A 24,734-nucleotide genomic window follows, 5' to 3' on the forward strand; every position below is an offset into this window, starting at 1 on the left:
GGAGTGGGGGTTAGTGTTCGATGGGGACAGTTTCAGTTTGGGAAGATGAAAAAGTTCTGGAGACGGGTGGCAGAGATGGTGGCAAGACAATGTGAATCTTAAGGCCACTGAACTGTACTGTGAAAAACGGTTAAAAGGGTAAATTTTATGTTACGTGTATTTTACCATAATTTTTTTAAAAACCCAAAGGGGGAGGAGACAAAAAAATAAGTTTTGGATGCGTGTGCCTGACGTACTATTTCCTGTCTGGGAATGGATCCGGCTCATCCTCTATCCGTCACTCAAATTCTCTGACTGGGGGCAAGAGCGAAGGGCTGGACCAGCACCTCCCCACCGCGCCCTGCGGGCCACTGTGTGCTCTGGGCTGTGGAGCATCCCTCACCTCTACACGCCAGGTGCCACTGGTCACCCCTTGACTCTCGTCATGACAACCAAAGATGCCCCCAGACACTGCCAAATGTCCCTGGGGACAAAGGTCACCATCGAGTGAGAACTGATGGGAACTGTACACACGCTGTAGTCCCGGGCGGGCCGGGGAGGACTGCCAACGTCCCGGGCGGCAGTGAGGGGAGGCTCCCACACTCGCCCAAGGCTCCCTCTCTCACCCTCCGCCTTCCCGCCCTCCCCCGCAGCATCCTCACCCAGCCTGATGTCTCCCTCCAGGGTCATCAGCACATTGCCGGCCTTCAGGTCCCGGTGGATGATTCTCTTGCCGTGCAGGAAGCTGAGAGCTTCCAGCATCTGGCGGCAAACCACCTGAATCTGGGGCTCGGTGAGACCTCTGTCCAGCTCTGGAAACACAGAGAACCGTTGTCAGCTCAGCAAGTCAGCTCGCTGCAGGCAGCTCAGTGTGGAGCCCACACCAGGTCCAAGGCCCGCAGAAGCCACCAGCACTAACGGGCACTTACCGTCAACCAAGTTCATGCCTAAGCACCTCGGTAACCCTATGGAGCAGGCACAATTAGTACCCCATCTTATAGATGGGGAGACCGAGGCTCAGAGAGGCCGGGTCACTTGCTCAAGGTCACGCATGTAGGAAGTCACAGATCTGAGATTAGGAACTCCCTCGGAGTTCAGGTTCATAAACAAATCCCTTCCGAGAGGCAGAGATCATTTGTGAGCAAGGCCGAGTGATGCTTACTCCGTGTCAGGCTGCGTTCAGTGCAGGGACGCACCAGCCAGTCTTCCCTCGGAGTTCAGGTTCATAAACAAACCCCTTCCGAGAGACAGAGATCGTTTGTGAGCAAGGCCGAGTGATGCCTACTCCGTGTCAGGCTGCGTTCAGTGCAGGGACGCAGAGAGGGACACGGAAACGGGCAGTAGTGCTGGGCACAGAGGGGGTACGAGTGTGTGGAAGGGCAAGATGGGCGGGAACTCCTTCCGCCCACGGAACTGAAAGCCTCCCCAGAGGAGAGGACATTCGAGCTGTGTCTTGGAGGAAGAGGTGTCTGAGAGGAGAAAAGGTGGGGGCCAGGGCATTCCAGGTCATGGAAGCAGCAGCGGAAGCAGCCTGGAGCCTGATGTGAGCGGCTGGGGAAGGAATGTCCCCCGGCTGGCAGTGGTACCGGAGATGTGCAAGGTGAAAAGTTCCTGTGACAACGTTTTTAAAACTCCCAGATCAAGCTGTGCCTGAAGCCAGACACTCTTGAACTTTTCAGTTATTTGTGCAAATAAATTCCCCCTCCCACCTCCCCTACCTTTTTTTTTTCGCTAACCTAGTTTGAATCATCTTTGACTCTTTATAACCCAGACAGTCTCAACTCATACAAGAGCACCATCTTTTTTCCTTAGATTCCACAATGAAAATCTTCAAAGGCACACCCAAGGGCTATGTCACATATACCCGGATCCGGTTTCCCTGCTGTGTGTACCCACCTGGGAACCGTGGGAGTGGCAAGGGCCTCTGCGAGGAAGGCCAGCATTACCATAGCTCGAGATGGGAGAGGGCTGCTAAAATCCGAGACATTCCTGAGATAAACTCGGGGGGAAATGCCTCCTTCACAATAAAAAAAGTGGCCAGATGGTGCTACGTTATACTGAGTCCCAGACAAGTCACTCAACCTTCTGGGGCCCCAAACCCTCAGCCTTTCCCCATGCTCTGCCCACCAGGCTGGCAAGAGCAGGGGCTGATGCAGGCCAGGGTGGGGGGAGGCAGCGGTCAGGAGCTGCGTCACCCAGACTGGGTTCACGTCCCAGCTCTGCTGTGTGACTCTGGCAGTTCCCTTCACTTCTCTGCGTGTCAGCTGGTCAAGAATAAGCCAGAGACCGCTTCTGATTTCACACACGAGGATCAGATATGTGAAAGCAGCTACCACGATCTCTGGCATACGGTGACTATTTACCGAATGGTGGTGGTTACGAATATACTTTTTAGTTACTGCTCAAGCTTGCCTGGGACATCAAAATCTGACATCGCCATTAAGCTCTTACAAAATGGGTTGGAATCCTCACTTTTCAAAGAACTTTCCTCGGGCACTTCTCCTCTTCACCTCCTAAGAGTGCCGTGGGGTCAAGCAAAAGAGGCATCACATCTGTCTTATGGCCAAGGAAGCGCGAAGGGGCGAGTGACCAGCTCAAGGACACGTGGCTTTTTGAAGAGAAAGTGTTGGTCTTCCAACGAGTGTTCTACCTTCTCTCCAAGAACCCACCCCAACCGCTGATTCCGAAAGGGGACACAGCGGGGAGGTGCTCAAACAGGTCAGGTGAATTCCTGGGGCGGGGGAGTGAAGGACGCCCATCCTAGACAAGAGCCCACTCTGGCACCACGGCACTGGGTCAAGGAAGACTCACCCAGCATGATGGCGTCCACAGCTCCCCCAGGACAGAACTCGATCATGATCTGCAGAAAACACAAGGCAAAAGTGACAAAGAGCAGGGATGCACACAGCGTGAGGCGAGGGGACCCCTAGGGCCCCCGCCCGGCCCCGGCGGGACTGGCCAGCCGGTCCCAAGCCCGTGCTCACCAGCCTCTCCTCCTGGTGCCCCGTGGCCTGTCCAGTCTGTGCCACCCCTCTAATCTGGCTCCAACCCTCACAGGAGGCTCCAGCACCCAGAGGAACTGCTGGGGCACTTCAAAGGAAAACCGGGTTGCCATGGAAACCTGCAGGTTCAGTGAACGAAGCCCACATCCTCCTTTTCCCCTCTGGCCTGTCCTGCTCACTTGTCCCCACCTGCCAGCGGCCCCACTCCCTGCACTCCACCGCCAGGTGTCTAAGAGGACGCCTTCCGCCCACACGCAAACCAGCCGTACCCTCCTGGAACGCCAACACCAGACCCCTGCCTCTCTCCATCACTCAGAGCCCAGGGCTACCTCGGCACACCAGGACCCTGAGGCCTTAAAGACCAGTCAGGTGGAGAAACCGAGGCCCAGGAAGGTGACGTGACCAACCGAGGATGCACAGACTGTTTGGTGGCAGGGCCCAGACTGTAAAGCGGGTTTTCTAACCTCCAGGTTATTTGGGCATTCATGCATTCATTCATTCATTCATTCATTCAAGGGTTATTTGGGCATTCATTCATTCATTCATTCATTCATTCAACATGCACCTACCGCTCACCCGCTGGCGGCAGGCCCTGGGAGAACGACCCCCTGAGGCCACCCAGGGGCCCCTGGCCCGGTGCAGGGGACGGAAAGAGCGATTAGGTACTGACGCGGGCCTCCAGATTCACGCTTCCTCACTCACTCTGGGCACCGAGCGTTAACTGCAAAGGCGATTTCTCTTTTTCCTTAAAGTACGGATTCAGGTGGGTGGGAAGGGACACAAACTTCGAGACACTGCTGGCTGTGAAATCCCTCCACCCGAGAGGCGGACGCACTGCCCGCGGGTACAGTGTGTCTAAGGGGTGCAGCTGAAAAGGGAAAAGTAGTGAACTGAGCCTGAGTCCTGGCGGGGCCACCTCACTGGCTATGTGACCTTGGGTAAGCCCCTGAATCTCCCCGAGCCTCGATTTCCTCGTCTGTGAAACGGCACTCGTCACCTTTACCGCCAACGATGCCAAGACAGTTAACTGAAAGCCACACACATCAACATGCGCTTGTTAAATCTCCAGCAAAGGAAACGGCACTCAGAGTCCCTCGAGGCTCCTACAGAAAAGCACCCCCAGCGAGCAGGTGCATCAGCTCACCTGCTGCTGTCATGAGGCGTCCGCAGACGTGGCCACACCCAGCGGCCCCTGCATCGTCCTGTGAAACCATCCCTTACACAACACCCTCAGCCAAGGTCCATCCCCAGGACCCCGCCTCTCCAGACTGCAACACCGGGAAAGATGGAGCACTCGGCCGGTCGGGTTTGCCTTTCCCCCCTGCAGTTCAAGAGCCCCACGACCCTTGCGCTTCCTTTTCAGTTTTCATTTTCCTGCCCCGACGGCTGGAAAGCTCTGAGCTCGGCTTTGATTTTATTCCCGTCAGTAAATGCACCAACTTCTGGTCCTAGGCCAGGAGCAAACCCTCGACAGTCGCAATCTGTCTGTGGACCTCGATGACGTGCTTTTAGGAAATCGCTGTCCTGCTGCCCTCACCGCAGAAGTCGGACGCTTCCTTTGACCCGGCTGTCCTCGGGAAGAGCCAGAGCGCGTGTCACAGTGACGTCTCGTCGACCTTACAGTAAATACTGCCCAACTGCACTCTCGCATATAGCAAAATGGTTTGGTTTTTCTTCTCTTTTCTTGAGGGTTTTTTTTTTTTTTGGTCCTTTTGGTTTTATTATTTATTTATGCATTGGTTTTATTATTTATTTATGCATTGCCCTTTTGATTTTAAGCGTTTCATATCTTAGTGCCCTTTGTGTGATGCAAAAAAAAAAAATGTCCCTTTCATGACATGGTCCTTACTGGGTTCCAATACACGAGTCTTACATTTACCTTTCAGCTTGTCAGGTGGCAGGGCTGCAGGGAGCTTAATTAACAAAATAATAACCTTGGTAAGTAATAATAAAAATAATCACCTGAATACCTTAGGAGGTTACTCAATACACATGCTTTGAAGAGACTGGAAGCACATCAATACCCAGGGAAGGGTTACAGGTGGTCTGTATGTATGTTCCATGATTTAGTCAACAAATATGTTATGAAATTTAATATTAGAAATAAACCTTTTTTTTTTTTAATGGAAAGAACTAGCCAAAGAGGACCCCTGGCTACAGACGCATCTACTCATCTGAGGGCGGTGGGGAGCCTGCACCCCTCCACAACGGAAGCCCCGGCAGGCCTGGGGTGGAAGGACACACCTCGGGAGGTGGGGTTCCTGGGTGCAAAGCTCAAGGCCTCTAAGCCCCCATCCAGCCCCAAATCCGGCAGCTCTCAGTACCGAGGGGCGAGTCCCTGAACCCATCAGAGCCTCATCCTCTGTGCTCCCTCAAGAGGGCAACACGTAGCTTGTGGCTCGGGGTTTCCTCAGAACCTGGAGAAGAAGTGAGGTTTCTGATCAACGGTTAGGACCATTGACAATTATCAACTGAGGGTCTACCAGATGCCCCGTCATTGCTAGGCTGAGTGAGGGTCATAAAAGTAATATTCGATCAACAAACACTATCTGGGCTCCTAATGTGTGACAAGCCTGGGGACTGAGACCCAAGGACAAATCGGACCGGTCCCTACCCCAAGAACACAGGCAGAGGCAGATACGGGGCTGAGAGGTACAGGCACATGGTGACTACGTTACCCAGAAGCCTGTGGCCACGTTGGCTCTCCTGGCCTGGAGAGCTTCCCAGAGGAGGAGACACCTGCGCTAGGCTTTTGAAGGGCAAATTTACCAAGTAAAGACAGACTAGGACATTCCAGGCAGCATACCGCACGTGCAGAGGCAGGGCTGCACGGGGGCGCGCGGAAGGTGGAGTGTTTCCCGGGGTTCAAAGGCTGGGAAGGGAGCAGGCCACAAAGCTCGACTGGAACTAGAACGTGAACATCTCAGAGCATGAACTTTGTCCTGAGAGCTGCACGTATGTCTGGGGAGAGGCTCTGAAGAGTTTTAACGAGGGGGGCTGGAGACAGTTTTCTGCTTCAGGGTGACACATCCAGAGATGGGTCATCTCTGAAGGCCTGGAAAGCAGGGGACAGTGGCTTGGGGGCAAACAGGAAAAAGGCCATTTTATGAGTCCCGGTGCCCTGGGCAGCCCCAGGGCTGTATTCCCCTGCACACACAGCAATTCTTCCGTTCCCTTCGTGCAACAGCCAGAAGAGCTGGAAGGGACTCACCTCACCCCAGTGGAAGTGGGGACTAAACCTCTCAGGGAAATGCTCTGCCTCTGGCCCTGAGGGCTGGTGCAGGGCTGGTCTGATCAGAGCAAAGCTCATTAGTTCTGCCTGATGTTGTGGGATGCCATGATGTCTCCCTCTGGAGCCCATTAGGAAGCACACAGCCCTGACGGCTGCAGGCAGCCACCTTGCAACCACGAGGCAAACCGGTGTGAAGACAAAACTGAGACAAAGAAGAGGGCTGAGAAAAATCACAGCTAAGGGAGCCCTGCTTGAACTTGACCTCAAACCTGACCTCCCTCTGGACTCTTCAAACAGAACGTGCAAGCCAGTTAATTTCTTCTGTAGTTTAGGTTGGTTTGCGTTGAGATTTCCTGCTACTTGTTACTGAAAGTATCTGATCCCACATTTGGCAAGAGACGATGAGGCTGAATTAGGGCAATGAGAGAGGAGGTTGAGGATGCCATCCCGTTGGGCAAATATGATTTTCCTAGGAATCTCTAGGTGGGACCAGCTAAGAATACCACACTAGTAGTGTGAGCATGCATCAGAATCACCTGGAAACTGTCAAACACGAATGAGGGGGCCCCACCCATCTCTGGGTCAGCAGGGCTGGTGTACAGTCCAAGAATCTGTGTTCCTAACAAATGCCCTGGAGATGCTGCCTCGGGTCCCCGGTCCCCACTTGGAGAACCACTGCTCTGTAAGACTTCACAAAAGAACAAGAGGCCTGGACCCTCGAACCACATCCCTTCTCCCCCCTATAAAACCATAATGTAAGATGGTGGTAGAGAAATCTTGGGGGCAAACTGGCAGAATTATCAGCTCTTTTACTCTCCTTATTAACCTGAAATTCACCATCAGTGTCCCCTTTAGCCCTTGCCTCTGACCAAAGGGCCAGCGACTTCAGTAGGATGTAAGATTATGTGGTGAGTCTTTACCAAGTGATGGTTTGAGAAGCCCTGGGTATTGGCAAAGAGGCTTTAGGGATTTGCATCATGAAAGATGATCAGATTGAAATGGAGTATTTCAACGAGTATTTTTAAAAAATAAAAGGCGGGTTGGCCTGAGCTTGGACGCAGGGAGCACGCTCTTAGAAGGGAGGCGCTTGAATTCCCCGCCCTCTCGTCAGATGAGCACCCCCCGCACGACTGGTCTCCAGCTTCCACTCTGTTTCCCCGGAGACCTCGGCCCACACGCACTCAGGTGGTGCCCGACAGGAGACCGGCTCTAGTCACTGTCTTTCGTCTCTGGCTGAAGGCCATAGGAAACGGGACACTTATGTTCACCTGCATCCCCCATCGGTTTAGATTAAGCAGCTGTCACGGTGCAGCATAAGAGTCAGGGCCTCGCGACGTGATCCTGGCCACGTCACCTCTCTGATCGATTGATCGATCGATCATTCATTCATGCATTCGTGGATTTATCAGGCACCTACTCTGTACCTGCAATATTTTAGCCGCTGGGACTATAGCACCGTACCCACACAGATGATCAAGAAGCATTCTCCCTGTTCTGGGCCCAGCATCCTCCCAAGCTGCCATGGGACGGGTTACTATGAACCTTCTGTGCAGATGGGGACATGGCTTGATGGACTTCAGGACTGAAAGCACCGGAACTTAAAATCCCTCTTCTCTGCCAGGTCAACCGTCCAGGGCTAAAAAGACACCAAGCTGTGCCAAGCCATGCGTCTGCCTTCCTCAATGACACACGTGCAAAAAACCCCACGTGCACAGCTGTCACCGTGTCTCACTCCACCTCTCAAGGGAAGCGGCTGCCAGGTCGGCTAACCCAGGCCAGCCTCAGTTTCCCCATCCACAGTGTTTAATTGGAACTGAGCACTTACTCTGTGCCAGGCCCTACATCAAGCACTTTGTATGGATTACGTCACACTGTTTGAGGCAGGTGTCCTACAAAATGCCTATACCTCATGGGGTTTATTCTGAGGATTAAACAGGAAAACATCTGGTAGGCACTTAGAACATTACCTGAAACACAGTACATAAATGCTCGATAAGTGTTATCAATTATTGTCAGCATTTGGTGATATTTTATTCCCATTTTACAGATGGGGAAACTGAGGCCCAGGGAGGTTATTAAGGTCACACAAATTGTAACTGGCAGAACTGGGACCTGAACTGGAACCAATTTAAGTGCCAAGTCTGGGCTCTGTTCACCTCCTTGATGGAAGAGACCAGGTGACCCCTTCCACCCGCTCCCCCGCCCCCCTCCCTGCCCCAATGCCTCCAGGAGGAAGCCACAAAAAGCTTAAGTCACACACAGCCCCTGGGTGGGCAGGAGAAAGGGCCCCTCTGCCTCCTTGCTGCAGCCCTCCCTGGGCCCCACTGATCAGCTCACACATACCAAGTGAGCTCGCTCACCAGGAGATAAGGGAGCCAGGACGTCCCAGCCCAGATAAGAGCAGGCTTGGACCACCCACAGGGATTAGCATTAACTTTTACGGTCCAGACACGGCAGGGCCAAGCAGCAGAATCAGGTCGGCAATGCCACAGCCCAGCGGTCCCCAAGAGACAATGGAGGCACATTCAAGTCAGAGGTGAGGCGTCGACATCCTGGTGGCCACACAGTGCCCTGGGCTTGGGTCCCCTCACCTCCCTGGCCTTTCCTGATGGCAGCAGGGTCACTGGCCTGCAAAGGTGCTCAATAAATAAATGCTGGCCACACTCCTGGAAGTAAAGTTAAGTAAGGCCCAGCTGGGAGGTCCGGACATGGTCCCAGATATGCCACGGTCCTTCTACAGGGCTGTCATAACCCCTTTCCTGCTTTGAGCCTCAGTTTCCCCATCTAGAGAATGACGTTTTCAACAGCTGTAAGGTCATTTGCAACATTGACATTTTAGGGTTCAAGGTGACTGACGTCACTTTATCATTGAATAGGTGGTTTATTTATAAAAGTCCGTCCACTAGCAGAGCCTGGGACATAGTACATGATCGATACGTGTTTGATGAATAAATGAGTCAATGAATGAGTGAGTAAATGAATGAATCTGAATGAACATTTCAGTGGCCTTAAGATGCCCAGAAATCAGGGCAAAACACCAAAGGGTGACTAACACAGCTGACAGTCGGATTCCGCAAAGAAAGCCAGACGAAGCCAGCCGGTCCCTCCCTGTCCTGCCACCACGCGAGCAGAGGTGAGGGCGGCCGTCACCCAGCACGGACGCGCACCTGGCACTATGATAAGCACTTCGTAAACACCCCTTCGTGTATTCCTGTGAGCGGTTACACTGACCCTATTTGCAAAGGTCTGGAGTTGGGGGGAACAGCCTCCCCAGAGCCATTCAGCTCCCAAGCAAGAGAAGCAGGTATAAACCCAGGCCTGCCTGACACGCGTGCAGCCGCCGGCAAGCACACCCTCCCCTCTCCGGGCTTGCTTCTTCCCAGGGAAGCAAGGCAAGCGCTGCAATCAGCCTGCCAGGCCTCCTCGAGGGGGGCGTGGGGACACCCTATCTGCACGGAAGACAGAGGCTTCTGGCTCCCCAACAGAGGAGTCCACAGAGGCAGCCACCGAAAAAACACACAGCAGTCAACACACACACACATCAGCCGCCTGTCCCTGGTGGAGCCCCAGAACCCCCGCACCGCCAGCTCAGACAATGCGGCCATTGAGTGGGGTGACCCGTGCCCACAGGCCTCCCAGGAATGCAGGCCTCGGTCCTCCACCCCCGCCCACCCCCCACAATCACAGACAGCCTGGGGAAGGAACTCGGGCTCCCCTGAGCCTGTGTGAACACCCCAACAGGAAGGAAGGGCACCTGGGCGCAGGGGACAACCTTGGGGTTCCTAGGTAGGGATGCGGTGTGCCAAGGCTGGGGAGCCTCTGAGCCTGTCTGGCTCCTGTGCCACAACCCCTGGGGTGGGAGTTACTTGGTGAGGAGACAGACTGAGGTGGCTCCATGTCCCGTGTGCTCGCCCAAGTCCCAGGGCACCTCTGGGGTAGCACCAAGGTGACTGGAATTCAGGGGTGCCTAACTCCTTCTGGTACTGTCTAGGCCAGAGGTTCAGGGGCTTTGGGGTCAACATGCCCTGACCTTGACTCCAAAAGCTGCCCCTAGGTGATTCTGGGCAACATGCTTAGCCTCCCTGAGCCTCCAGTTCCTCTTCTGTAAATGAGGATGACACGTTCCCCCCGTGAAGCGATCTGGGGGCATCGAACGAGACGGCGTGTGAAAACAACAAGCACAGTGCCTGGTGCCTAGCCAGAGTGTGACAAACGAGAGTCCCCGTCATGCTTCTGACGCTCACCATCACTCCGTCCTCATCACAACACCTTCCAGGAGACGCCACGGTCAGGGTCAGGACCAGACTCCGGGCAGATGCAAAGCGGACCTGCGGCCGCTGGGATGGCTCTGTGTCTGCATATTTTTGATCCATTTGCTCATGTCTGCCCAGCCACCATTCCCCAAAGCCAGCTGTGCCTGGGCTGGTGCAAACACAGAAGAATGAGCCAGCACCACGCCTCTGCCCCGAGGGACGTGACCCCAGGGGCCAGGTCAGGAGACAGACTTGCCTCTGCCCGGAGGGACATGACCCCAGGTCTCCTGACCTGGCCCCTGGACGTGACCCCAGGGGCCAGGTCAGGAGACAGACTCCGGAACCCAAGACTAGGAGTGAGCACGGTCACAGGAAATACAGGCACACCGCTGGAAGGCTCACCCGGAAGGAGACAGCACTGGCAACTAAAACCGGCGAAGGTTTGTGGCGTTTGAGACGGTCCATAAGGGACAAGCAGGATCTAAAACCCAGGGGAGGCGCTGGCGACATGGAGAGACGGGCACAGCAGGCAGAGCCGGGCGGCGGTGCAGGGCGGGCGCTCACGTCTTACTGCATCCCAGGGCAGCCCTGGCCCCCCTCAAATCATGACCTGAGGGACACGGGCCTCCAAGGAACCCTCACGCCTGTGCGAACAAAGATGAACACGGGGTTTCAGCACTGGACGCGACACACCCGGAATCCGATTCTTCGGCCACCGCCTAACAGCACGGCACGCCTCTGGGACGAGCTCGGAGACGTAAGCCTCAGTCTGCTCACCTGTAAAGTGGGATGACTTAGGGCCTGCTCACACGTTGTGAGCAAATGGGACGTGCGAGGAAGTGGAGGGGTGAGCGGGGATGTGAGGGGCACGTGGAGTGCCCTGGAGATGACAGCTGGCAGACAGGGTCAGATGGGGCATTAAATCCACAGGGAGAAGCCTGGGAATGTGGCCAGCCTGCAGCGTCCCCCTTGCTCCTGTGAACGTGACACAGAGACCCCAGCCTGGCCACTCCAACGCGGGATTCCAGGCAAACCCCAGGTTACCCGGCCTGTCCCTCTGCACCCCTGCGACTCCACCTGCTCTGGGCCGGGGGACACCAGCTACACCAGGAGGGTCCACGGTGCCTGCGGTAGAGGCTGGCTAGGGTCACACAGTGAGTCCGCCCCAAATCCAGGAAGATCTCAGTCTCCCGGCTCCAGCCCAGCGCCCCCTCTGCCCCGCTGAGTGGCTTTCTACATACACAGTGCTGCCAGCTGCCTTCCAACATCACATTCTCTTTACAGTTCTGGCTTTTTTAAGGCCAGAGATGCAATCTCTGCCAGTGACCAACAGCTGGCCTCTGAACCCAAAGCAACAAGCCACAGAAAGCCTGGCCAGTGACATGTGGTCACGTGGACACGTGTGGACAGAGAGCTGCTCCCACCCACCGCCCACTTTGTGACCCTGGGTCCTGCACTTCCTCTTTGCAGAAGGTTCACTTTCAGACAAGAAGTCACGTCCCGAGAGGCCTGCAGTCAGGGTGACACAGACACACACACTGGGTAGACACGTATGGGACGTTCACAGACCCTTCACAAACCTATTTCTGGACTCCCAAGGCCAGGAGGCCTGGTTTACATGCCCATCACGTCTGGGCACCTAACATGGGCGAAGCAGGCTGCACAGATGGAAACAATGACCGCTCACGCACTGTGCTGGGAAGAATCCTCTTGATTATCTTTAGTTCCCTCCGTTCTGCAGAGACCTGGGAGAAGAAATATCTCCTCACTTCCACTTTAGGAAACACAGTGGCACCTGCCAATGGCAAACAGCCCTCAGCCTCGGTGTCGGGAGGGCGTCAGGGAGCGGCGAGGCCTGAGGCTAAGTGGAGGTCACATCCCGCTCCAGGGGCAGATGCCGCTCAGCCCCAGGCAACTGCTGCCATGCAGAACGCGAGCCTGGACAGCCCACCTCCGGGCTGTTTGAGAAAAGCCAGAAGGCCAGAATGTTACGTGACATCTTCTGACAAAACACTGGCGACAAATTTCTAAAACATCACACGTGCCAAACAAGATGTGTCTGCAGGCCCAGTATGGCTCGCTCTAGGGTTCGGCACACGGTGGGGGGGCCGTGGCTCACAGCCTCCCTGCCAGGGGAGACCCCCTCCTGCCCCCTAGGGCGAGAGGCCGCGAGCGGGAGGCCTGTGGATCTCAACCAGGGGTGATTCTGCATCCCCAGGGCACACCTGGCAACATCTGGAGAAGTTTTTCGTTGTCACAACTGAGCGGGGACACGGGAGGTGCTACTGGCTGTTCAATACCCTGTGATGCACAGGACGGCTTCCCGTCCACGGAGGACGAGCCGAATTCCAGTGTAGACCACACGGAATGTGCGAGGCCTGAGCGCTGCTCTGGGGGCCACCCTGGGAGTGGGGGAGGTCTGCCACCCCAACTCAGGGCAGCTGCTGTTTTCCCTGTGGCCCACGAGGACTTCCGTGAGGATTCCGACAGAAGAGGATCCCACAGCTAAAAACGCTGGAAAAGCCCAGGTGCAGACGATGGGAGCCACGAAGTGAGCTGTGGGGACCAGATCCCTGGCCTCCTGGCCAGCACAGGCAGGTCCCAGCCCAGGCTCCGTTGTCCCAAGTGGCCCGAGACAAGTCACTGAGCCTGGCCACCTCGTCCCTAAGAGGACCATCCCCAACCTTTGTCCTTATGAGGCCTGGCCAGGCCCAAACGTCCCAGCCGCCCCTCACTCCACGTCAGGACACGAGCCCAGGTGGAGGCCCTGAGTAAGGAGGTGCGTTCGGGGCACTGCCCAGCACCAGAGGCGACGCGCCTGCCCCAGGCCTCTCTCCCCGTCCAGGACCACCCAGTGCTGAAGATCCTGATGTGACAGCCTCCCTTTTAACAGGGAACGTCCTGCCCAGGCTGAAGGCTTTGGGAAGCAAGGGGACCAGGCTAGAACAGAACCGTTTATTGTCTTTTATTCCTATTTGTGGCAAGTGGGTCCTAGTTTTCCATTTAGGGTAGTGTGACGAAAATTTCCTTTTAAACAAACATTTAATTTCTAAAAAAGTGAGTCACCTTAAAAACATTTACGTTAACTATTACAGAGGTAACAGAATAAATGAGGTTTGGGAGAGGCGGCTCTACCAAGAGTGTCAGACAAATATTGTGGTTATTTAGCACCAAGAACAGTATATTCATAGCTGGGGGGAAACCCAGGAAGACTGCGTGACGGCGGAGGCCCTCCACGCCAAGCAAAGGAGTCACGGCTTTGGTAGTCAGCAAAGAGATTTCTGGGCAGATGAACTCCACGCGGAACTTTCTGACCAGATAAAACACGTGGGGCAGAGGGACTTTTGAACTCGGCTTGTGCCGGGTCTCAAGGGCAGGACGGGGTGGCCGGGCCTGCTGTGTGCACATGGAAGTCCTTCCCTCCCTCTGTGCTGATGTCATCATTCCCCCTGATGTCACCTTTCCTACTGTTTGGGGGTGGCATCACGGCCAAGCCTCGGGAAGGTTCACAGTGCGAAAGGCAGAGAAACAGAAGAGGCGGGGCGCGCGCTGCAGGAAACCAGAGGTCGGAAGGCACAGTGGGAATGAAAACAAAGGGCTAGAGGAGGAGGGGAGAGAGGGGCGATGGCATTAACTAAGCAACCATTTTGTGCCAGACACTGCTGCCCGTGCCTGACCTGTGCGCCTCGCAATGGGATAAGGTTTTATCATCATCCCCATTTGAGGGGGGGGGCGGGGAGGGGGAGAGACAGGGAGAGAGGCTCAGAGATTAGCTAAGATCCACATTTACACCAGGAAACAAGGCTGGACCCAGTTCCTCCACTGCAGGGCAGCGGAAAGGGGATGCATGAGATGCACAGGCACAGAAGAATCGAAGGGACTGAGGTTCATCAGATTCATGGCTGGAGGAGAGGGCAGACGCTGCCCTGCTTGAAACCCTCTAGGAGTCCACGACGCCCCACAATAAGATCAGAACCCCGCCTGCCCGCCCCACCGCCTCCACCCCAGCCCAGGCCCACGGATCCGTGGCTGTCCCGGAGGCAGAAGCGCACTAACCTCAGGGGGGCTCCTGCACGCGCTGTAGCCTTGGCTCTTCCTCCACTGAGTGCAAAGCTGACGTAAGCGGAGCCGTTTTAAAACAGAGCCAGAGGAACGGCCTTGCTCATCCTGCTCCTCAAACCTCTGGGATGTGTGAAGGGAGCAAACTAACTTTCAGACGTGACCAAAGCCACACTGTATCCCACACGTCTGTTTGGACAGCGAGCGGCAGAGCACACGCCTGACGACGAGGGCTGAGAAAGTTAAGGACCTTCTTTAGAATTCGACCACCACGTACGGCTAAAGGACACCTTCAGACGGTTCTTCCTTCTAGTCACGTAATTACTTCCCTTCTCTGCTCATACACGCCCCTCACCTTCACCCCATAATCAGAATACTGGGTCTCTACCTGAACCAGTGATTCCCGAATAGCTGTTCTTTGATCTCGAATAAACTCCTGCTGTCCCTCACTTGTTAGCTTTTTTATTTTTAGGTTAACAACTGGCTCCTTCTCGAAAGCCACCTCTGCAGAAAGGCTGCATCCTGGCCACGTACCGATTATGAGTTTATGTGCTTGTCGGCTGTCTTCCCCAGCAGAGTACAAGCTCCACGAGGACCGTGTTGCATTCACTACTGAATCCCCAGCCCCTAGGACAGGGCCTGGCACACAGCCTGGTGCTCAGCAGTCAGCGCTCAAAGCCGCGGGCAGTCTGGCCTCCTCTCCTCTCATCCTCTGCCTCTCCCCCTTTGCCAAGCTCCGGCCACAACGGCTCCTGTCTGGCCCGCTATGGGCTTCGCTGGTGCTGCCTCAGGGCCTTTGCACATCCTATCCTCCCTACCTGGCACTTTCTGCCCCTCAGTATTTGCAGGTCTGCCCTCCATCTGGCCCTGTGGACCTCAGCTAAGAAGTCACTTCATGAGAAAGGCCTTCCCTACCCATCCTATTTAAAGCATCTGCTTCTGGCCCCCAACCCAGGAACGTCTATCGCATTTCCCCATTTATTATTTTTTCTTCCTCCACACTTAGCAATTGCTGACATCCTCTCGTTTACTTCTTTATTTGCTGCCGTACTGTCTGCTTCCACCACTAGCTGGCCTGTTTGGGTCATTTCTGTATCCCCAGGGCCTAGAACACAAGGAAGGAATTCAACAGAGACTTGTTTATACAGATAAATGGAGAATGCTGTCTGACGGGACCGCAGGGCTAAGTCTCCAAGATCGCCCGAGCTTCCAGAGAAATCCTGGGGCGTTAAGGTGACAGAGCAAGATGTCAGGGTTTGCTGTCCTGTCACAAAGGCTGAATAAGACCAGCGGTCAGGAAGGAGCTGTCAAAATCCTCGGGGCCCCCAAGAGCAGGACCCCACAGCCATCCTTGCTTCTCTTCCAGGTGGCACACAAAGGAACAGCTTTAGAGCAAGGCAGGTTCCTCCTCAACTCCCAACAAGCTTCCAATCGCTGGGGAATCGCCTGGATCAAAAGCAAGGCCAATGTCAGCTTCGGGGCAGCCTCTGAGGGCTGCAGGTATCCCACTGACGTCGGTCCCCCCGGGCCAGGGCTCAGCCGGAGGTGAGTGATGAGGACATCCACCTGGACCTTCCTTCCTCCCTGCTGCTCTGGACCAGGCCTGGGTGGGATGAGGGCAGGGTCCTGTCTGCAGGAGGAGGTAGACATCAAGACTCACAACTGCCCGAAATGTGACTGGTAGGATGAGGGGGACGAATGTGGCTGAGAGAAGAGGACAAGGAGGGGAAGTCCACCTAGAAGGACCAGGGAAGAAGTGAGGATTCTGCTGGTAACCACGGCGGGAAGGGCATGTCTGGAGGGAGGCACTAGATAAGCAAAGACCTGCGAGAAGTTTGCAAGAGCTGAAGAAGAGGCCCGGGAAGGCACTGACAGATGGCGGACTGTAATCAGCCCGTGCACCAGGTAACGGGTCCAGAATACGTGAACGAGAAGCGGGCAACAGAGTAGACCCCACAAGCTCAGGGGGTGGCTTGGCAGGCCTGACCAGCTCAGTGACCTCAAGTCTGATCACAAATTCCGAACTGGGCAGGTCATGGGGAGCCGTCCCATCCCAGGCCTACAGCTTCCTCAGCAAAAGTCGATCTTTAGCTTACGTGAGCCTTGTCCATTGTTCTTGTGCATTAAAGATCACACACCTTTGAAATGTCAGAGTCATCTCCCTTTCCAGACCCCTGGGGCACGCCCACTGCACCACAGCAGGAGACCACAGCACCCCTCAGTGTTATCTTGTTCCCAAATACCAGCTCCCCGGGCTGTGAAGGATCATTATTAACTATCCTGCACCCATCAAGGTAAAAGAAGTATGCGAGGCTCCATCCCGCTTTTTAGCCGACCCCGGAGATCTCCCCACTTTGCTTTCTCCTGCCCCCGCTAACCTACCACGCATGGACTTCCAGCACCTTCCTTAGTTCTCTGCTTTGATTCTGACCGTATAAAATGAGCTGTGAATCTGCCATCCTCTGGAGCATTTTCTCAGTCCATTGAGATCTTGCTTCTGGGCACGTCCTCAAAATTTTGGCTCAAATAAATTCTTATAAAAATGTTCTAGAGGTCTGGACATTCTTTCATCAGCAAATATATTCCAAGGGCAACAGAGAGCTTCGGAAGGGCCTTCTCGAGGGTGGGGTGCTGTGAGTAGGACCTCTGTGTGTCTGGCCTTGTGACTAATCCACTGGGGAACCCTGGATGAATCCCAGACCCTCTCTGGTCCCCAGTTAGCTCGTCTGTCAAATGAGTGGTTGGCTGCATCACGCCCGGCCACAGCCCTGTGGTCAACACTCCTGTGGTCTGGGCCAGTGCGTGAGGCACCGCTGTCACTGGCTCAGGAGGACCGACTGTGAAACTTTCAGGAATTTTTGCAAGCTGGTTGTTAGACGCAGTATGAAAAACTGCTATGTAACCTTTTTGCTTTAAAATTATATTAAAAACAAGGATGATACTCAAGATGCCAGAGCAATTTTACCATCTTCTACTGGTATCTCTACTCCTGACGGCACTTACACCTCCTGGGACTGCGTGGCAGAAAGATGCCAACACGGAGAGCTCCTGTGCTTCCCCGACTCTGCATCGGCGACGGCGCCTTTGTAGCTTGACACTGACCTTGGTGGGAACATTTACATCACAGGAATGGGCAGATGCTACAAACCAGGGCTGGTCTTCTCAGACGGGTCGATGTTTAAACATGTACCAAAAATGCCTCTCTCTCTCATGTAGAAAAAGAGACCGACCCTTGAAAGACTCCCCCCGAGACGGAAATCCGGCTCAGGGCTGGGGGCTGGGAGGGGGGCTGATGAGCGGAGGGCCAGTGATTAACCAGAGGAAATTCGTGAGGTCCACGCACGACCGACTCCCTTCCAGGGGCCCGTGTGCACTGTCCGGTACAGTAGCCACTAGTCACATGTGGCTGTGGAGCACCTGCGGTGTGGCTAGTGTTAAAAATTTAGTTTTTATTCACTTTTAATTAACTTAAATTTAAAAACCGACATTAGAGTCTGTTACCGGGAGACATCTAAGAATGTTGGAACAACCTGTGAATCTGTTTTGTCGACTATAGATTTTATGATACCTAAGTATAGATCAATTTTATGACAAACTGTACGTTTTATGACATCTAAACACAGATTTCTGATGCAAATTTAGCTCTTGCATCAAGAACGTGCTGTACGCATAAAATACACCGGATCTGAAGGCTTGGAATGGAAAACAAATAAATGATCTCATTTTTATATTGATTACATGTCAGAATGATACTATTTTTGATATACTAGGTTAAGTAAATTAAATTAATTTCATCAGTTTCTTTTCGCTTTTTTGAATGCGGCCATTAGAAAACTTCCATTACATATGTGGCTCGCGTTATATTTCTATTGGGCGGTTGACTGGTCTCGAATGATTTGGGTTGTTTTTTCCTCCCATTTACACCATCTGAACTCAAAAGCAGAAGTGGTCATAGGAAACCACTAGAAGGATTTTACAAATTCTGGAAGAAAATGAGCTCATCTCGTCAGATTGCAGGCGGAGCGCTGTGGTGACATACAGAGGCCCTCCGCCCCATTCGGGGGGCGGTCTGTCCCTGGATGCCCGGCTGCGGAAGGATCCCCCAGGACACTATGGCGACAGCCAATTTCTCATCCCAAAGCCCCACTCCCGACAGCAGAGCCCAGGTCCGGGGCTGGACTTGTCAAAGACACCCACACAGAAGGCCTGGGCCTGATCACGAGATGGGTCCGAGAACCATCACGTGGAAGAGAACGCCCAAAAGTGGGTGCTTCCTTCAAGCCTGTATCTCAGAACAACGAGCCTTCTCCCTTCCACGTTTTGGCACATGCTGTCCCCCTATTCAGACTGCCCTTCCATCTCTTATCCCTCTGGAGAACTCCTATGCATCCTTCAGGACCCAGTTCAAATGTTCCTTCCTCTGACGCCTTTCCTGACCAAATGCTGTTCCCAAATCACATCCTTGGGCTTCCGGCCTAATTTCTTCTTACCACTTCTTTATCGGCCTCAATGCTTTTCTTCTTGCTCCTTCAAATGTGATTTCTTTCTAAAACACAGAATATGTGTCTCTGCCCTGGGGAAACTGCGACTGGGTCCCTACTACCTAAAATAGAGTCTCTCAATCTTAAACCAGCACCAGAGTCACCCAGAAATCTCCTTAAAACACAGATAACTGGGTCTACCCCAGTGTTTCTGATTTAGCAGGTCTGGGTGGGAGCCTGACCATCTGCATTTTTAACAAGGTCCCAGGTGCCGCTGCTGGTCCGAGGGCTGTACTTTGAGAACCACCGATCTAAAAGATCAAGTGCAAGCTCTTCACCTTGGCCTTCGAGGTCCTGCACGACACGGCCCCAACTACTTCCTGTCCTCACCTTTCACGACGCGCTGCCCAAATCCAAACACGCCACGCCTTTCACACCTCCACACCATGCCCGGCTGCCCTCTGTCCATCTTGATCTGCCCAGTCCTAGTGTTACCTTCCTAGACTTGACAGTGTCTAAAATCCAAGTCCCCAAAATGAGGGCATGGCACCTTTCAAGGTCTACATAGTGAAAACGTAGGCAGTAGGGGTGGCTGCAAAAGAAGTGGGTGAGAAAATAACAGCCTTCGGTGACAACTTTGGGACAGAAAATTCCGGTGTATCTATTTAAACAGCCTCAGACACAGCTGCAGCCCAGTTACAAAATGTCCTTTTTCTCTGTCTGGTTTTCCAGCTCTGCTACTCTCTAGCTGTGTGGCCTTGGGCAGGGGGCATCCTTAGCCTCCTTGTTTCTCATTTTTATCTGTAAGACAAGGATAAAGCAACCACCTCACAGAATGAAGATTAAATGACATGACGCAAGTAAAACTCACAGCAAAAAGCCTAGCGCAAGTAAGCCCTCTACAGATGTTAGCTGTTGGTATTATCTTCGGACCTGGGAAAGTAATGAACTCGGTATCCATCCGTAATCAGTAATGGAAACAGACACAGGAAAGATGTTTTTCTTAATAGGTACCTGATCAGCAGTCCCGTAAAGGCTGCAGATGGGTAGCAGGGCAGATAGACAAATGGGTGGGCAGACGAGAAAACTCCTTTGTACAACGTCAAAAGTGGGCCTGTGAGGCGGTTTGGTAACACTTAAAAATCTTTAAAATTCTCCTAAATAGGTTCTCAGGCAAGAATGTAAAATTCAAAGATGTCCCTCGCAGTTGTTTATAACAGAAAAAAAAAAAAGAAGCGGCCTGAATGCCCCAAAACAGAGATCAGAACAATCAGAAGGTAGACTTCTATACAGCAGTGAAGAATGAAGAGGCAGGTATTTCTCTACTGACATGAGAAGCTGTTAATATACCTTAAATAAAAACTGAAAGGTAAAAGTAACAGGTATGGTATAAATTCACCTTATTTTTTTTTTAGTTGTGGGTACGAGTATGTATATGCATAGAAAAGGTCTAGAAAAACACATTCCAAGAGTTACCAGCGGTTATCTCTGGTGTAAAAATTTGGATGGTATTTCCATTTTTCTCTGAGAATCATATGTTGACTCTTGAACAATGTCGGGGTTAGGGGAGCCAACGCCTGCAGAGTTGAAAATCTGCATGAAACTTTTGACTCCCCAAAAACTTAACTATACCAGTTGTCCCTCAGTATTGGGGGGCACTGGTTCTGGGACACCCCCCCAAATACCAAACTCCACAGACACTCAAGTCCCTGACATAAAATGGCATAGATCGATGCATAGCCAGCCCCCCACATCCACACTCCCAACCACGATCAAAAACAGTGCCGGTACCTATTGAAAGAAATCCACACATAAGTGGACCCGCACAGTTCAAACCCCTGTGGTCCAAGGTTCATAATTGTTTTCTTAAAAGAAAAAGTGTTTAAAAAAGCAGTTCCATGAATCAGGACAGAGGAAACAGGCAGCAGCTTCATGGGCCTCAGCCGTGTGATTGTGACCAAGGGGCCTGCCCTCTCTGTGGCTCTGTCCCCTCCTCTGAAAGGTGACAAGTCTCTCTGCTCTGCTTCCCCCCCCCATGTGCCTGGAGGAAGGGCTGTGATACCTGCAGCTAGCAGTCAGGTGGTGGTGGTTTTATCCACTCCCGTGACATCCAGAAGGTTCCCCAAGCAGATGCTCAGAGAGCAAAGGGGCCCTGGAGCTCTTGGGGGTGGGGTGGGCGGGGTGGGGGCAGCGGCAAGTTCTCACCACCCCCCCCCCACCGCGCCAGACAGTGGCTTCCTTCATTTCTGTGAAATGGGAGGGATAAACCTCAACGGTGGTCTCTAAACTCTCCTGTGGCTTGCAAAGACAGCTGGATCCTTATCTCAAATGGAACAATTTCCCTGTTAAGTGTCAGCAGTTCTATACCTAAAAACCAGTCATTCTGTGCAAAAAAAAAAAAAAAAGCCAAGCAGGGGTCTATTTCCCATTAAGTAGGAAAATTATAAAGTTTACATGTCAACTCCAAACCCTCCACTGATTTCCTAAAATGTAACTAAAACATAGTAACGTTTTCTCAATACACAATAAACTAACATAATAGAAGGTAAAATGCTTAAAACACTCTCCTGCCCCCCAACCCCCAAATCATTATTAACAACCGACAATAACGGTGCTGTGGGCGGCGACGTGAGCCCAGCCGCTCCCAGCTCCTGCCACCACCCGGCTCCCTCTGCAAAGCAGCTCCATGGCATTCGACGAGCCTTCCAGATGCATCCAGGATGCACTTGAGAATTCTGCTGCCCATCGTTTTGTTACAAATGTTGTACTGAGTTTAGGGGATATAATTACGTTGTTTTACACATAAGAGACAAGTTTGGAGAGACGCGAACCTTCTAGGAAGTGTGGGTTTTAAAAACTGAGAGGCAGCAACAGAACCTCAGTAGGTGAGACATTCTGTAGGGCGGGTTCGTCCCCAAACCAGGGGCACTCCAGAATCCCTCCAGAGTTGAGGGGCGATGCTGAGTTTGGAAAGTGGGGCTTGAAGCTGCACCTGCACTGTGCACATCAAAACATGAGGCTGCAGACGGAGAACGGGGGGCTGTTAAAGGGCCCCCTGCTTTAGCGGTGCCACTGAAAGGAATTCCATGTGGCAGCCACAGCAGCGGTAGCAACGACGCCACCACTACAACTAAGAGAATGGCCAGCATCCGCCACGCTCTCACACGTGCCAGGTACTCCTCTAAGCACCCGCCGTGAATTAGCCCATTTAACCCCCGTAACGACTCTGAGCTACGCGGGAGTATTATCCCCACCTTATAGACGGAGAAACGGAGGCACAGAGATGTTAGGAACTTGCCTAGGGTTATCCAACTTGCAAGCGGCAGAGCTGGGATTCGAGGCCAGGCAGGAGAGCTTCAGCGTTCCTTCCTGCTCCGAACCACTGTCTCGCCCATCCCGAAAGTGGGGAGGTTCTGCAGAAAGGGGAGGGCAGGGGACCCAGAGTCTCCCTACTTCACCTTCTCCTTCCTCCAGACCTTGCCCTCCGAGAAGATGCTAAGAAAAAGCTGAGGACCTCAGGACCAGGCCACAAAGGCCGCCAGGGACAGGCAGGCGGCATCCTTACCCACAGCTTCCCATCGTGGTAGTAGGCTCCCAGGAGCTTCACAATGTAGGGGTGGTCGCAGGTGGCCAGGATCTCGATCTCCACGATGTAGTCCTCCAGCTCCTCCTCACTCTTGGTCTCAATCACTTTGGCGGCGGCCAAGGCACCCGTCTCCTTGTTCTTGGCCTGCAGAGCAGAGACACAGGAGGTCAACGAGGCATGCTCGGCAGGAACCTGACCCCCGGAAGCCGGCTGAGGGGCCGAGGAGCGTGGAAACAGAGGCCGGATGTCCAGCTGGGAACGGCGAGGCTGGAGCAGGAGATACGCTGTTCTTGACAATGGCCAGTGCTGCTCATGATGTCAGCACAGGGGAGCACGCGTGGGATGCGACATCTTATGTTCTGTGTTTAATTAACATGTATACTTTTAGAAGTACAACATACCCATACAATGAGATAAATAAAAATAATAGAACAGCATAGCTCTATAAATACCAACATGAAAGGCTGGGGAGCCGTTCGGTAAAAGATCTAAGTCACTGAACAACAAAAGTAATACAATATTTTGACACACACACACAAAAGGAAAAATGACGCTTTCATAAATGCTCACATGTATGTAAATGCGTGAAAAACTCTGACAAAATACTGCCTGACAGCGGTCTGGGGAGCGGACTGAGACGGGGGTAGATTCAAAGGGCACTTGCATTTCCTCTGTATTGTTTAAAAGATGTCAATAGGAAGGTTTCATGCATTTATTTGTATCATTTCATGTACAAGTAAAACGGAAAAGGTTCATAATACAGAAGCGTCTACCAGTTATGCTGAAGGGCTTGCTAGGTGCATTTCGCGGGGGCGTTTTTTTTTTTAACGACTGTTTATTACTTGATAAAAAATGAGAGAATTTCATACCTACAAGGAAGCCTATAAATTACATAAATAAATAGATAAGTGCTGGTGATGATGTGGAGAAACTGGAACCTTTATGCATTACTGGTAGGAATGTAAAAGGGTATAAAGCCACTGTGGAAAACTGTGGCAGTTTCCCAAAAGGTGACACATAGAACTCCCAGGTGGCCCCGCAGTTCCACTCGCGGGTATGTAAGCAAAAGAGCTGAAAACAGGGATTCAAGCAGATATCTGCACCCCAGCGCTCACAGCAGCATTATTCACAAAAGCCAAAAGGTGGAAGCAACCCAAGTGTCCGTCGGCTGATGAATGATACACAAAAAGTGGTATATACATTCAAGGGAATATTAGTCAGCCTTGAAAAAGGAATGGCATTCTGACACGTGCTACGACCTGGATGAAACTTCAGGACGTTACGCTGAGTGAAATAAGCCAGTCACGAGAGGGACAAATACGGTATGATTCCACTTACACGAGGTCCCTAGAACAGTCCAATTCATAGAGACAGGAAGTAGAATGGAGCTTACCAGGGGCTGGGGGAGAGGGGTGGGTGGTGAGTGTTTAATGGGGACAGAGTTTCTGTTTGGGATGATGGGAAAGTTCTGGAGATGGATAATGCACATTATCCATCTGGAAGTGGGTAATGCACAGCATTGTGAATGTACTTAATGCCCGTGAACTGCACACACTAAGCCATGACGAAAAGGGTCCATTTTATGTTATGTCTATTGGACAACAATTTAAAAAGTGAGGGCAGGAGAGAAACCACCGCGTGAGTGGTGCAAGCAACTCCACCACGATGAGCTGGTGTCCGGGAAAAAGGAGCAGGACCCCGGTCCCCTCAGGCGGCCCCGTGAGCATCCGCCCACCGTGCTGCTTGGGGCCAGCACTTCCCTATAACGCCGAGCACATGGAGACTCTGACGGCGACCTGCGGTCTGAGTGGCCGGGCTGGCCTCCGCCGAGGGGCCTCCCGGGGACCGTCCTTACAGGACGGCTCTGCAACCTGATCCACTGGACACGCCCACGGCCTTCGCGCCTGCACCCCTCGCCCCGTGGAGGAAGATGGGCATTCACGGCAGCGCATGTGATCGCCACGGTAACCTGCACCTCCCTGTCCCTGCTCTACAGATCGGCAAGCCCGGGCTTAGAGAGGTGACGTGACTGGAACTAGGGTGGTGGCACCAGAATCTAAATCTGGGTCCTCTAACTCTGAGTGCACTTTCTACTACTGTACCAGGCCTGCCTGTCATCTCCGGAACTCAGAAGTCCCCAGG

At 53.1% G+C, this 24,734-nt stretch overlaps 1 protein-coding gene and 1 long non-coding RNA gene across 2 annotated transcripts in view; both read right to left on the reverse strand.

Annotated features, from left to right (window-relative positions):
* The window catches only part of LOC112475235, an 11,169-nt gene extending 10,552 nt beyond the window's left edge, over positions 1-617 (reverse strand). The window contains exon 1 of the long non-coding RNA XR_003044635.1: positions 383-617. This is a non-coding gene — a long non-coding RNA (uncharacterized LOC112475235). The remainder of the gene's footprint in view (positions 1-382) is intronic.
* STK10 (serine/threonine kinase 10) overlaps positions 1-24,734 on the reverse strand; it is an 88,744-nt gene that overhangs the window by 45,482 nt on the left and 18,528 nt on the right. The window contains exons 2-4 of the mRNA XM_006906513.2: positions 22,572-22,736; positions 2,791-2,839; positions 642-791 (exon numbers count right to left, since the gene is read on the reverse strand). Of these exons, the coding sequence (XP_006906575.1) occupies positions 642-791; positions 2,791-2,839; positions 22,572-22,736 (364 nt within the window). The remainder of the gene's footprint in view (positions 1-641; positions 792-2,790; positions 2,840-22,571; positions 22,737-24,734) is intronic.

The sequence above is a fragment of the Pteropus alecto genome, unplaced genomic scaffold (assembly GCF_000325575.1).
Source record: "Pteropus alecto unplaced genomic scaffold, ASM32557v1 scaffold40, whole genome shotgun sequence".
NCBI classification, from domain to species: Eukaryota; Metazoa; Chordata; class Mammalia; order Chiroptera; family Pteropodidae; genus Pteropus; species Pteropus alecto.